The 15,802-nt window shown below is 37.6% G+C and overlaps 1 protein-coding gene across 1 annotated transcript; it reads right to left on the bottom strand.

The window, feature by feature from the left end:
- Nucleotides 1-14,615: 14,615 nt before the first annotated feature.
- On the bottom strand, nucleotides 14,616-15,254 carry LOC119535714 (mitochondrial transcription rescue factor 1-like). The gene has a single exon (XM_037838022.1). The coding sequence runs from the start codon at nucleotides 15,252-15,254 to the stop codon at nucleotides 14,616-14,618; it is 639 nt and encodes a 212-aa protein (XP_037693950.1).
- Nucleotides 15,255-15,802: the final 548 nt, after the last annotated feature.

Genomic DNA, 15,802 nt, shown 5'->3' with positions numbered 1-15,802 from the left:
TTGTTATACAGTCGTTTTCAAGAGTCAAGGCTACTAGATTGGAGTTTGGTAGTTTTAGGTATTTACCTCTAGCTATTCCAATATATTAAAACCTAAAAAGTGTTATCTATATAGTGCATAAGAATGTCCGCCAGAGTGACCTCTCGACTCCATTTGAAATCTCTCGGCCACTGAAGCTTTATTTCATTTCATTTTGCATCCCCCTTTTGGTCAAGAAGACGTTCTCAATCCCACAATGCTAGGTCCAGGTTCATCCCCGGGAGTCATATCCTGCATTGGCAGGGAGATTTACACCCCTGGGAGTCAGGTCCCACGTAGGGGGGAGGGCAGAGAGGTCACCCGCTAAGGTGGCTTAGTTAGAGAGAGAGAGAGAGGGCCACATCTGAGCAACAAAGAGGTACTCAGGGGGAGACTCTTAGGCACAATTATAAGCAGGTTTAACCTCTCCTTGCAGCAACAAGCTTCATAGGGGCCAGACCCAAGACCAAGGGCTCAGCACATTAAGCCATCAGTCCCCAATGTTTGAGCAAATCACTTTTATCCAATCATGGACTAAAATTATTTAAGACTGTGCTTCAGTAATTGCAAGGGCTGATACATTTATGGTTTGTCTTAATCCTAAAGCATAGCTCTTCAGGTTTCTCAGCTGAAAGTCTAGAGTGTTTACCTAGTTCTCATCCTTACCAGGTCTGAACTCCAAATTTTGTGTGTCCAGGGCCACAAAATTTCTGAAACTTTACTTGGCATTTTAGTCTCTTGGAAGTCACGTTCTCCTTGTTTCCTTGTTTTTAATGGCTGCTTTACAAGAATATGTGCACCTTAGAATTCAGCAAATGCCTTGAAGGGAATGCCAGGTTCACTTGTCCAAGGTTTCCTTTATTTCTAGATCTTGGCCCCTCAATCCCGACTACTTTGATAGCTTAGGGCTCTAATGTTTGTCTTCTGGCACAATGACACTGCAATAAACTTTACACTGCCCCATTCTGCTTAGTGTCTGTACTCTACACTGTGAATTGGGTAATGCTCCAAAGGAATAAAACAATGGTAGTGTGGGGCCTCAATGTGATTCCCTTCTCTCTGAGGTCTCATACTATCAAGTCTTGGCTTCTTTGGTTGTTCTTCTATACTTTCAAATGGTTGGGTTTATTTTTGGCATTTATCCAGTTTTTATAGTTGTTCTTTGTTGCAGAGTTGATCCAATACAAGGAATTGTGTAACAGACAGAAGCAGAAGTCTCCACTTTTATTTTTGTCAAAAATATACTTTAACCTATATTATGAATGCATCTGTAATTACCGAACACCTTCAAAGAAGATGGACAATACGTTTTTCCCACCCTTATTTTATCTGCTGCCACTAGTTATAGTTGGCGTAAGGTGATAATTTTTATGCAGTTAATTATTGTTAATTTTATAAATTAAGGATCTTCCCTTTCAAGAATTATTTATGACACTTCCATTCTGTTTTGTAACCATATTTGCCACAGTTATTTAGAATAAATTATGTGCTTAAATGCTTTCAGTTGCTCATTACCAGTTCTTCCACACCATGACTTCACTATTTATGAGTTTTAAATTTTGATTCATTTTTTTCAGCTGGCTGAAGTAGATCTTGGAGTAATTTTTCAGGAAGAATGCATGAGTCAAATGCTTTGTGAGTCCTTGCATAACTGAGATTATTGGTCTATTGACTTCATGTATGAACCACAATTTTCAAGTATTCAATCATTTACCTAAAGAAAAAAATCAAAACACTTAACTTGAGCAAAGAACTGTGCTAGAATGCTAGGAATACAGCAGTATGCAAAATGTATACCCTTGACACTTTTATGGATTTTTATACTCTAATGGAAAAAAAAAAGCAGACAGTACAATTAATTGCTGGTGATCATTGTTACAAAGAAGAATCACAGAATCCTAGTCAGGAGAGAACAAGAGAAATCAGGAAAGCCTTCTCAGAAAGAGTAACAATTGAATGAAGACTCAATAAATGAATTGTTATCTATGGTGATTTTATTTGGGAAGAAGTGACAAATTCTAGGCAGAGGGAACAGTATATGCAAGAACTTGAGTCTGGATGGAAGAGGAAAGAAGGATGGTGTGGTGGGTGTGCAGGGTAAGGAGCAGAGTGGCATGAGATGAGCTGATAAGCTTAGTAAAGGCAGATGATACAGAGTCTTGAAAGTCTTGTACAGGATTTGAGATTTTATGTGAGGCAAAATCACTGAAGGGCTTTGAGCAGAGATGTGACATGATCAGAACTGACTTTAATTGAGATCTTGCTGGTTGTGCTGTGCAGAATGATTTAGAAGGGAGTGAGGGGGGCGAAGGTGGACAAATCAAGAGATTGTGGAGTGACTTGCTATACAGTGTGTCCTGGGAACACAGGCTCAGGCACAATAGAAACTTTCAGCAAATGACAGCTTTATTATTTACACAGCACTAAGGGCCCAAGAGAGAGTAGGGGAGGAGATCCAGCACGGCCACTCCCCCAGGGTTGGTGGATGGCAGCTCAGCACTCCCCTCTTCACATCTGAGATGAGAGATGACTGTGCTGCCTGAGAGCTGGGTATTTATACACCTCAGAGGGAGGGGCCCTGCCACAGAGAGTACCTGCCCTGGTGAGCAGCTGGAACTGCTTGTTCCTGGTTTATTGTTCAACACACTGCTCCATTAGACCTACCATCTCCCCCAGCTGTGGAAAGGAAACATATTGAAACATCTGTGCACAACAGAAAAGAAAGGGTGGGTAGGCAAGGACTGGGAGATGGCCGCTAGATGTATCCAGTAGAGGCTATTGCAAAGGGAGATGATGGCAATATGGACTAGACTAGTGGCAGTGGAAACAGAAAGAAGTGGATATATTTTAGATACTGTTGGAGACATCTTTCACTCTATTTCTCACCCACCTAACATCAAACCTATTAGCAAATTCTGTCTGCTCTCATTTTGAGATATATCCAATCCAACCACTTCTTACCACCTCCTGCTCTTTCAGCTTAGTCCAAATCACTGTCATTTCTTGTCTGGATTATTGCAATAGACTTTTACTCAGTCTCCCTGTCTTTATATTCGTTCCTCTTCACAGAGTGATCCTGTTAAAACATAAATCAGCTTATGTCACTAGTCTCAAAACTTTCCAACAGACTGCATGAGAACCAATATTTGAACAATGGTGTACAAGGCCAATCATGATCTGGCCTTGCTATTTCTGACATCACCTATTCCCACTGTCTGCTTTGCTAGCTATAGTCCAGCTACACTGATCTTCTTGTCATTCCTCCACCAGGCCATGTGCCATTGTACCTGCTGTTCCCTTTGCTAGGAACACTTGCTCCTAAATCTCTGCATGACTTGCTCCCTCATATTATTCCAGGCTCTACTCAAATGTCTCAGTTTAACAGACATCTTCCCTGGCCCTCTCTAATAAGAACCTCAGTTGCACTGTCTCTATCCTCTTACCCTGCTTTACTTTTCTTCATAACACTGACATAATGAATAGTTTTGTATTTATTTGTTTATTGTCTGCTTTCCTCAACTGGGATGTGAACGTCTTGGAAGCAGACATATTGTCATGTTCGTTTCTACATAGTCAGAAATATTTGTCATTTGAATGATTTGGTTGGATGAGATGATAAGGGAGGGGAAAGCTCTCAGCATGACTCCATGTCTTTGACTTGGACAGCAGGGTGGCTGAGAGTGCTATTTACTGAGAATGGGAAGGTGATGGAAGAGGGTTTTGTGGGGAAAGATCATAAGTTCAAGATTGAGCAAGTTGAGCTTAAGATAGCCGTAAGACATCCAAGTGGGGAGGTCTAATAGCCAATTGGATACATGGTCTTGGAAAATGAGGTTTGAGAGTTCTCAGCCCTAGTGTGACCAACTCATCCCAGTTTTCCCAGGACTTTTCTGGTTTCAGCACTCAAAGTCGCATGTCCTGGGAAACCCCTTTGTCCTAAGCAAACCGGGATGATTGGTCACCCTACAATCAGCATGTAGGTGTAACCAAGTCACGGGCACGAATGGGATCACAGGGAGAATGTTCAGAGTGAGCAAAGACAACGGCCTGGGCCTGACGCCTGGGAAGCTCCAGTGATAAAGGTGTGGTAACCGTGTATTGCTTGTTGGGCTGTAGTTCCTGCAAGAGCTGGCACCATGTCTATGGTTACTCACCGTTGTATCCCCAGCACCTAGGGTGAGGTCTAAAGCATGGTAGCTGCCCATTCATACTTGTTTTAAGTGAAAAAAAAAGTTTTTAAAATATTGAATAAATGAAACACAGAGAAGATTGACGGAGGGGTAGGAGTAAAGCAAAATATAAAATTGAAGTTTTAGGTATCATATCATTCCTCTCCTCTGCTCAAAACTCTACGAAAGTTGTCTTTCTCAGATGAAAATCCAGTCCTTCCCTCTGCCCATCTCCCTCCCTGACCTCTTTCCCTAGCCCCCAGCTCCAGCTACAACAGCCTCCTTAAACTTGCCTTTGCTACTGCAGCATCTTGGTACATCTGCCCGCTATGTTCTTTCCCAGATACCTACAATGTCCACACCCTCCCTCCTTTCATTTATCACATTCTAGGAAATTATGTATGTGTATGTTATTTATTTCTCTCTTTCTCTCTGCACTGGAATGTAAAGTCCATAAAATTAGGGAATTTGTTTTATTTGTTTTCCACTGCTGTAGCCTCAGAGGTGAATGAATGTGAACATGAGGTGCCCAGGGGGAGGAGAAGGACGACAGTATTGAGTAAGTGGATGGAAAGATGACAGAAAACTCTTTCAACAAATTTGACTGTGAAGAGGGGGATAGGGTGTTTGTAGGAGAGAGAACAGGAATTAAGAGATTTTTCCATCTTCGTCCCCATCCCCCATTTTATCCTGGCTCCATTCTGTTCCTCCTCCTCCTCTCTATCCACTTACCTCCTTAACAGGCAACTCATGCTGACAATATTTTTCTGCATAATTGTAGAATAACCTATAGGCATGCCTATACACACTTTACATACGTAGGGAAGAGGGCACAGTTTTCAAACAAATCTGTTTATCATTGCATCTTATTTTTTCTCATTCAAATTATCTTCAGGGAATCCCTTGAAATCAGCTGATATAATTCTATTTCATTCTTTTTAATAGCAACATAATATTTTAAACTATGTTCCAATTGATGAGCAGTCATTTTGCCACTGTTTGCCACCTAAAACATACTCCACAAAATATATGAATTAGTTTCCTGGATCTGAGATCATGGGATTGAAGCACAGGTGAATTTAAAATGTTGGCAGATTTTGCAAGATTACTTTTTAAAAAGGCTGTAACATCATATTTCATATTTCCACCAGAAATGCCTGAAAATAATCATTCACATTGTCTCCACCAGCAATATGTGAAATCATTGTTTTAAATTTTTTTCCATTAAAATAAGTGTAAATAAGTTCAAGTGGAAATCATATCTTATTGTGTCTTTAGTTTGCTTTTCTTTGCTTACTAGAAATAGTGAAGAGCTTTTGTATGGTTGTTAACTATTTGGATTTGTTCTCCCATAAATTACTAATTTGTTTTCTTCATCCATTCTTCTAATGAGTTATTTAGCTTTATTATTATAAGACTTTCTTGTATATTATAGGCATTAAAGCTTTGTCATCTACATTACAACTATACTTTACTAAATCTATTATTTATGGCATTTTTGACTAATCAAAGTTTAAAATGTTTAACATGTTACGATAACAGAGGCTTGAATATTTTTAAATGTCGATGGTCAGCATCCGGGGGAGATGAAGATAACAATACAGGAGAGTGAAAGGATAATGAGCATCTAAGTCAAGGTTTCTCATTTGTTCCATGTCATAAACATGCATGGAAAATTATAATATTTATTCATCATACTGGGGTAAACAGAGGCTGCTTTTGGTGGGAGGCAACTGTTTGTGGCTTTTAGCCACCCCAAGGGCCTTCCCAAATTCCCCGAGGAATGTGAGCATCACCTGTTAGTACATCTGTTGCTCATTCATTGTGTGCTAGTTGGGAAGCTCTGGTCTCTGACCTTGCTACTTAATGTGTGCTCTGTGGGCTGGCAGCCTTGGCATCGCTACAGAATTTCCCGTCCCACCCAGATCTACCGTATCAAAATCTGAATTTTAACAAGATGCCCAGATGCTCTGTAGGCACATCAGTGTTTGAAAAATCAAACACTGTAAGAGCAAGGATGAGGTCAGCAGTACAGGTGTACAGATTCACCTTAATATCAAGAAGGAGATGATCGGTCCAAATATCGGAAGATCTGAAGCCATAGACAGAAAGCTGAGTGAGTTTATGCCTTATGGCTTTTTCACCCCAAGAAGCAGGTGGCAGGGTCATCTGCTTCCTGCAATGAGGTAGACAGAGGAGTGGAGGATCCAGGAAAGTGGAGGCTGAAAAGAGTGTTTGCAGTGAGTGGCACAGCAAGTTAATGATGTTAATTAACACTGCCAGGCAGTGTTACGGTACACTGGAGGCTGATGATCCTGGCTTTACAGTGGTGCCAAATGACCCCATTGTTTGCATTTTTTTCTAGCAGCACTCAGCTTCCTGGGGGCGGTCATGGAGAAGGCAAATACAATATTTGGGTTCACCTAGGATTGAAGTTTTGCCAGATGGGTGTGATGAAAAGATGAAGGAGCAGAGGATTATAAGCTATTGGCAAGGAAGTGACTGGGTTTATGGACCATGGAATGTAAGACAAAAGAATCTAATGGATAAAGATATCAAGTATGAGGTTAATAGACAAGTGGTCTGATGAAAGACAATAGGAGAATAGTTTATGGTTTTGGTGAAAGAGCAGGGCGTTTGAGTGAGTAATTTTCTAGGTGAGATAATTTTGAATAGTGAGAAGGTTTACGGTGTGACTGTAGTTATGGGTGCCTGAGGTGGGATACAAAGGGAGGCAGTGGGCATGAACGGGTCAAGTGCTAAGAGATCAGCATATGGGACCAGCCGTGCATGTGTATTCTGAAACAATCCAGGTTTGATTGCGTGTGATTCACATGTCAAAGTCTTCAAAAGATGAGGTGTGACCAAGAAGTAGGAGGGTGAAGGAGAGAGAGCAGAATAAAGCTGAATGGCATGATTCTCAAAGTTGTGGATTGTTGGGTTTTTGTTTGTTTATTTTTGAAAGAAAATATGAATGTATGTTTTCAATGTGGCAACAGGAACCAAGGAGACAGCTGATCTTACTTCCTCATACTTAAGTAACTGGGGATTAAATGGCTTTTCAGGGTAAAACCTGAGTTCAGTTAAGGAAAACAGGTGTAAAAAAAACTAAGAAAAGATGTAAGACATACAGTGGAATGAGTCACCAGTGGACATTCTTGAGAACAATAAAGAAGAGTTTAGGAAAGGTCAGGAGGAATAGGCAGGAGGGTGATCAGAGACATAGAAAGAGAGGGAATGAAGATGAGAGTGACTTGGAAGGGAGGTTGGTAAACTTTTTCTGTGAACGGTCAGATAGTAAATATTTTTGGCTCTGTGAGCCACCTGTGATCTCTGTTGCAAATATTCAACTCCGCCACTGTGGTGTTGGAGGAGCCACAGACAACATACAAAGAATGGGCGTGGCTATGTTCCAATAATGCTTTATTTACAAAAACAGGATGGGACTGAATTGTGCTGACCATTGCCTTCAAAAATAGAAGGCCTGAGTGACTCATAGCCAGGTATATGTAGGGAGAATTAGATGTGAGGCAGGGCAGATTGAGTCCCCTGAAAGACAGAAGGCCTCCTTTGTCCTTCCCTTCTCCAATAAGGGAAGCTTTTCAATACTGGCCTTAGCATCCCAGATGATAATTTTTATAGTATTGTATCACCACCTTTATGCTTGTGATACAATTTTAAAATGTTTAATGGTTGTGATAGTTGCCTCAATCCTTCCACTGATCTGACATTCAATTTAAATTTTTGTCTTTTATATAACCGTCTCATCCTTTAACTACTTGTAGAGTCTTTTTCTCTTGAATTTACTCAAGAACATAAATTTAATACTGCCTAAAATTGATTTTTGTTTTCCACAGACATTTTTTGCAATTTTTTTTCTTTTTTATATTTTGGTTTAACAAGCTTTTAGCTGAAGTATAGCATACTTACAGAACAGTGCACAAATTGGGACCTTTTCAAAAAGTGAACACAGCCATGTGATCAACATCCAGATCTGGAAATAGAACATGAGCTGCATCCCAGAAGCTTCCCTGCTTCTGTTTCCAGCCACTATCCTCTCCCAAAGGGAACCACTACCATTACTTCTGATACTGCCAATGACGTCACTTGCTTTTGAATGTCATACAAATGAGAACTTACAGCAGATACTCCTGTGCGTCTTTGAGACAGTGATTCATTCATGTCCATTGCCGTATAATACTCCATTGCATGACCATGGTGCAATCTGCTGATCAAGTCTGTTACTGATAAGCTGTGTCCAGGTTTTGCCATTTTGAAACAATACTGCTAAGAATGTTATTATACATGTCTTTTGGTAAATATATTTACATATTTCTGTTGGCATGTACCTAGGATTGGAAATGCTGGGTCATAGGCTGTCGTTGTTGTTGTTGTTGTTTATGTTCAGCTTTAATATACAGTGACAAACTCTTTTCCAAAAAGATTACCAATTTAGGGTCCCACAGCAGAACATAAGAGCTCCAGTAGCTTCACATCTTTGTTAACACTTGGTATTATCAGTCTGTCTAATTTTAGCCATACTACTGGGCATGTAATGGTATCTCATTATAGTCTTAATTTGCATCTCAATAATAAGTAATGAGATTGAGCACTTCTTTTGGTCATTTATTTGGCATTCTCTTTAGTGAAGTACCTCTTTAAGGTTTTTTTTGTGTGTGTGCCTATTTTTCTATTGGGTTGTCTATCTTTTTCTTATTATTTTGTAAGAGTCCTTCAAATATTTTGAATACTAATCTTTTGTCAGCTATTTTTGCAAATAACATATACTCCGTGGCTTTCCTTTTTCTTTTTTAATGGTGCATTGATGAATTTTTAATTGTAAACTACTCCAGGGTACCACCCCTCTTCTTCAGGAGCAGACGTTATGTGTCCTATTAATTTTTTTTTTTTTTTTTTTTTTTGCCTACCCCAAGGTCTTGAAGATGCTCTCCTACATTTTCTCCTAGAAGTTTTATTTTACTTCTTAAATTTATATTTATGCCATCTGGAACACCATCCTTTCTATACCATACTACAACGTCAACTTTATTACAAGTCAAGTGGCCATATTTGTTTAAGTCTGTTTCTAGATTCTCTGTTTTAATCGATTGTTAATTTTTCTGTCTTTGGGCCAATACCACACTACCTTAATTACTGTACTTTGTAATAAGTCTTGCTGTCTGGTAATGTACTTCCTCCAAAGTTGTTATTGAGTTGGGATGCTAGGAGTGTGCATGGGAACTCCCATCTCAGCTGCCCCTGAAATCAAATGTAGGCCAAGGGGATGTGGCCCAGACACCAAAGGATCTGCTCAATGGATGTTGGTCCCATTGCAACTGGTGTCAAATTTAAGCTCTTTACTGAGACCTACAAGGCCTATATCTCCAATCTTACCTTCTATACTCTCCTCCTCACTCACCATGTTCCATTCAACTGGCTTTTCTGTTCATTGAAAACAGAAATTCTAGGTTTGTTCCAGTCTCAGAGCCTTTGCACTTGCTGTTCTTTCTCTCTTGATTGCTCTTTCCCCACAATTGTCACAGGATTAGAGCCTTCTCAGTATTCAGATGTCAGTTGCAATGCCCCTTTCTCAAGGAAACTCCTCTGATCACCCTTGCTAAATAAAGTCCTTCCTCCTGCCCACAATCTGTCGTATTGTCCTGTGCAATTATAGAACTTATCATCTCTGAGATAATGTTTGCTTACTTTTTTATTTAGCATATTGTCATTCTTCTTCTCATGTAACTTCCAACGACTGCAGACTTTATCAGTCTTTTGCACCATTGCTGGGTACTTAGCTCCTAGAACAGGGTTTGGCACAAAGAAAGTGCTCAAAAAAACACTGATGGATGGAATTTGCTTTTCTTTAACTCATTGGTTCTCAGTATCCTCTAGATATGAAGTTTCCACCTTCTCCTCCATGAAGCTTTTGAGATATTTGAAAATAGCAATCACTTCTCCCTGGAATTTTCTTAAAGTTAAATTCCTTTAAGTCTGTACATTTAGTACACACTGATGCATCTTATCTCCTTAGCTATTTGGCTTATCAAATAATTAGTTTGTCAACACTTTGAGTCACATCCTATGCTTTCTACCACATAGAGACAAATATGCCTTGACTTGCCCAATGGTGGACATGACCAGGAACTCAGGAAGTATTTCTGGATGAAAGGATGAATGAAAATTGCTACAAGCAGAGAATCCCTGATGCTTGGGCCTTGGAAGCTGAAGGGATTGAGCATGACTTTCCTGGCTAGATTTATTACTCTCCCTTTCACTGCATCTTTTCGCACGCACTCCCAGGGCCTTTGTAAATCACTCGGTGTTATTCCTTCACTTACACATTTTTTATGACTGTACTTTTAGGACCATATAAATCAGATGTTAAATCAGGTTATTAGCAGGGGCTATTTTTTTTTCCTTCTGTCAACAACCTGGTATTTTAATTCACTTTGGACTTTTCTATTTCTATTTGTAACCCTTCTCTGGGAAGTTGGATGCTGACAGAAAGGTTTATTCTAAAGGAAAATTGGAAAGAGTTGGGCCAGATATCAGACAACAAATGGATAGGCTTTCAGTGATGAAGGGAAAAAGGAAACTGCCATCTTTGTCACTGAAAGATGGCTTTAGCCCCTGAGTTAGTCGGGATGCTTTTCTTATCAGCTGAGGAAAATTGAAAGATTTTCCCCAGACCCCTAGAATTGGAGAAACATCAACTTGAGGGTAGAGATTAAAAGTCATCCCATCATTCAAAACATATTTGGGTGCACTGATGAGAAAATGTGAAGAGGGAGGAAGTTACTTGTTTAAGTTAACAGAATTAATGGCAAAGCTGAGATATGAATGCAGAACTCTCAGCATTTTAGATTTAAAAAAGTAATGCCAAAAATAATGGAAAATACAAAAATAGAAAATAATCCCTCATGTTCCCACTATCAACAATGAAAAGTTTAACATTTTGACATTATTTTTACTTCTAGATCCCTTTGACTTCCAGCTCCCTTCCTGACCCTACCCCCCTTCATAGATGTAACTATCTCCATGATTTTTATGTTTTCCTTTCCAGCCTTTAAAAATATGTACTTGTAAATTTTATTTGTATCCATAGAACTATGTAGTACTATTCTGTGTGTTTTTCAAGTATACAAATAGGCTTGTCATGTTTATTGCGATCTGCAACTTGCCTTCTTCACAAACAGTGTTTTTGGGGGGGAGGGGATCTTTCCATGTTGACACACATTGACCTAAATGTTTCTTTTAATTTCCACAGTGCTCCAGAGTAGTTATTTAACCAGATTTATTTTTTCATTCCTTTTTTTGATGTACGTTTGGATTGTTACTAACTTCTCCAATTATAAATAATGATATAAACATTCATGTAAAGGATACAGTATTAATATATACAATTGTTTTTCTAGGTACATAACTAGTAATGGAGTTCCTGGGTAAAAGGGTACATGGATTTTCAATTTTGATAGAAACAGAGAAATACTTCTCCAGAACGGCTGTACAAATTCACATTCCTATCAGTAGTGAAGGGCAAATACTCTTTTTAACAAGCCCTTGCAAACATTTAATATTAAAAGATTAACTTGATTTTATGGGGTGACCGTTCAATTGTGAAAACCTTGTGACTGACACTTCCTTTATCCAGTGTATGGGCAGATGAGTAATAAAATAAAGACAAAAAAATTAAAAAAGATTATCTTGAAATTTTCAAATTTGGTGAAGAAAATAATATTTCATGTTTGGTTTTAATATCACTGAATTTGAATATCTTTTCTTATGTTTACTGATGGTCTTTAAATTGTCTGTTCACATACTTTGCCTCATTTTTTTGTCTTTTGTTATTGATTTGTAGGAATTCTTTATATATTCTGGATCTTGATCCCTGGATATTTATTGGGCATTGCAAATAACTTCCCCCTTCAATGGCTTGTCTCTCCTTTGTTTTTAGGGTACTTTGTCATATAGATATTTTTTATTTTAATGAAGTCAAATTTATCAATCTTTTTAAAGATTTGTTGTGTTTGCTATCTTGTTTAAGAAAAATTTCCTCACCTCAGCTTCATAAATATATTCCTCTCTTTTTTTTTTTGAAATTTAGAGTATGATGGTTACACACACATATGTATATCAAAGCTCATCAAAGGGTACACTTAAAATCTGTGCGTTTAATCATATGTCAATTTAAAAAGTTGATTTTAAAAAAGAAAACTTACCAACACCATTCTGAAAAATAAGAATAATAAGGAGTCTCAGTTTATCAGATTTTAAGATTAACAAGAGAAAAATATTAGACTAATTTACGAAAGCAACAGATTAGAGAGTCCAGAGACAGAGGCTTACAAATATGGAAACCAGGCATTTGACAAAGATGGCATTACAAATCAATGAAGAAAGGAGAGATATTTACCTAAAAGGTTCTAGAACATTAGGTAATCTATATCAAAAATAAGTTAGATCCCTACTTCATACCACATTCAAAAACAAATTTCTGGTTTATTAAAAATCCAAAATTTAAGTTAATAGATAATAGACTATTGAGTTTTTCAGGTTTTTTTTCTCTTGAGTTAGTTTTGGTAAATTGTGCTTTTCAAAACACAAGGCCATTTCTTCTATGTTGTTAAATGTATTTTTATAATTTTCTCTTTTATTATTCTAATAACTATCAACTCTACAAGGATATCCCCTCTTGGATTACTGTTATTGTTAATATGTGCTTTCTCCATTATTTTTCTTGTTTGATTTTGAAAAATATTTTAATATTAGTAATATTTTCAAAGAAACAAATTTGGGACTTGGTAATAGTCTTAATCTTTTTTTTCTCTGTTTTCTGTCTCATTGATTTCTGCTCTTATATGTGTTTGTTTGTTTGTTTGTTTGTTTTCTTTTAATCATCAGGTTAAATTTGCTTGCTTTTATTCCCTTGCTTCTTAATTTGGAAACTTGCTCACTGATTTCAAATCTTTTTTCTTTTCTAATATATGCACTTAAAGCATACATTTATCTCTATGCATTTGCTGTAGTTGCCTCCTGTAAGTTTTATTTTCATTATTATTCCATGTAAAATATATTTTGTTTTCCCTTTTAATATTTTCTTTGATACATGGATTGTTTAGAAGTCTCATTTAAATTTTAAATATTTGGGGATTTTCTATCTTATTGCTATGGTTTTCTATTTAAAACACTTGTTATCAAAGAAAATACTCTAAAAGATTCAATCTTTTGGTGAAAGAGTATCTTAGTGACCATTTTCTATATCCTTGGAAAGAATATGTATTCTGCAGAGATATTGCTTAATTTTAAACTTTATGAAGTTAAGTGTGTGTGTTTTAATCTCCTCAGTTGCAAAAGGATGTCTTGAACAATTGGAATTTAATGGCTTACTGTTTTGAGGGCAGGAAAAAGTGCAAATCAAGGCATCATCAAGGCCGTGCTTTCTTCCTAAAGACCAGCATTCTGGGGCTGGCTGCTGGTGATCCTTGGTCCTTAACTTGTCACATGGCAAGGCACATGGCAGTGTCTCCTGGTCTCTCCCTTCTCTTCCAGTTTCCACTGATGTTCAGCTTCCTCCTGCTTCCTCTGTAGCTTTCTCTCTGTGTGTCTAAATTTCATTGCACTTAAAAAGGACTCCTTTGATAGGACTAAGACCCATTCTGATTAAGGTGGGCCACATCCTAACTGAAGAAACCTCATCAAAAGATCCTATTTACAATGGTTCATACCCACAGGAATGGATTAAGTTTAAGAACTTATTTTTCTGGAGAACATTCAGCTCCAAAGCACCACAGCATGTTAAATATTTAAAGTAACCACCAAACTCAAAATAGAATATATAACATAAACCAAAATAAATTTTAAAAAACTTGAGTAATTTCAATAGAAAGCACGAATGGAATAACTAAAACCAAACAATAAAAATATTTATAAATAGAAATGACAAAATAATAGAGTAGAAAATATATAAATTATATCAAAAATCATAATGACTCTAAGCAGATTTTTTTTTTTTAAACAACAAGGCTATTTTATTTTACAATGACCAGTGAGGTAGATAATGAGGGAAACAGCGGGCAAGTCATTAAAGAGATTCTCTGGGCTTACTTCATTCAGCGCACATCTCACTTTGGGCAGAATCGTTCTCATGCTGATGCGGCCAAAATGAGCACAAATCAAGCCCAGGAAGGATCCCAGGCCACTGGGACTATCTCCAAGGTATACATCCCAATTTCCACAAAATGGCTCTGCAGATTCCACAAATGGTAAGAGAACTTTGTTTTAATAAAAATGTCCTCATTTTAAGCTGGTCCCCTACCCCCACCCCCAAAAGCAGGTTTAGCCCTACAAAGCAGTCTATCTGGACACACTCTTCTTAGGCAACTTTAACTTTTTCACCATCGTAACACCACTCTGTATTTTTCACTTTCAGTCTTCTCTCCAAACACTTTTTTTCGGGAGAATTCTCACCACTGTCTCTGTTTCTGCTTCTTTATGGCCTCCAATGAGAAGATCTAATGTATCTCCCACTTCCACCATTCCACTTTTCTTCCATAATTTTTCCCCATTCAGCCTGAGTTCACCTTTGTAGAATGCATCTTCCACTTTGTTTCTTCCAACATCCGGACCTGTCTTCATGATAACATCGCACCGCAAAGACCACACTACTTTTTCTTTGACCACACTGGGATCATCCTCGAGCTCCTCTTCCTGCTCGCTCATCTCATCAGCATCCCTTTCTTCATCAGAGTCCTCTTCATCTTCTACTTTATGTAGAGTCTTTTTAGTGGATTTTTTATAGTTCATATTACTTTTAAGTCTTATGGAAAGTGGAAAAATATATTCTGGAGAAATCAAAAGCCTTGGGTATCTCAGTGAGAAAACATCATGGAAAAGTGTTTTATAATTGGATGCATTTAACCTGGCACTCGAAAAATATAAGTATCGATTCCAGGAAGCACAGAGTTTGTATGAAGAAGGTATTCCTCGGAGTGCTCCCCAGAGTCCAGTCCAGGCATCTGGCTTTCTTAGAACACCAGCAGGCAATCTGACACCAGTCATAGCCATGGTGCATATAACCTGGAGGTCGGGGGAACTCTCTAAGCAGATTTTATTCTCTGATGAAAGATATAGATATCAGATTTAAAGGACACAATAATTTTAAAAATTGGTTATATGCTATTATAAGAAATACAACTAAAATGTAAAACAAAAAAACTGAAAATAAGGGAAAAGAAAAATAAATAGTTAAATATCAACAAGTGAAGCTATTATAGCTGTATTACTAATAGACTAAATAGGCCGTAAGGCAGAAACCATATTAGAAATAAACAAGGTAACTGCATAATGATAAAAAAAAAATTCTACTAAAATGCAAATGTTTTGAACTTGTATGGTGTTAATAATACGACCTCAAAATAAGTTATGCCGTAATTGAAAGTAATATAAGGATAAATTGATAAATCCACAAAAGTAGTAAAAAATTTTAATTCAGCTCTCTCAGGAATTGATGGATCAAACAGACAAAAATTCTATGGTTATAGAAGATTTGAACAACACAACTAACAAGCTATATCCAATTCCTATGCAGAATACTGGAATCCAACTATTAGAGC

The sequence above is a fragment of the Choloepus didactylus genome, chromosome 6 (assembly GCF_015220235.1).
Source record: "Choloepus didactylus isolate mChoDid1 chromosome 6, mChoDid1.pri, whole genome shotgun sequence".
Taxonomy (NCBI): Eukaryota; Metazoa; Chordata; class Mammalia; order Pilosa; family Megalonychidae; genus Choloepus; species Choloepus didactylus.
This window is presented reverse-complemented; position numbering and strand designations above follow the sequence as displayed.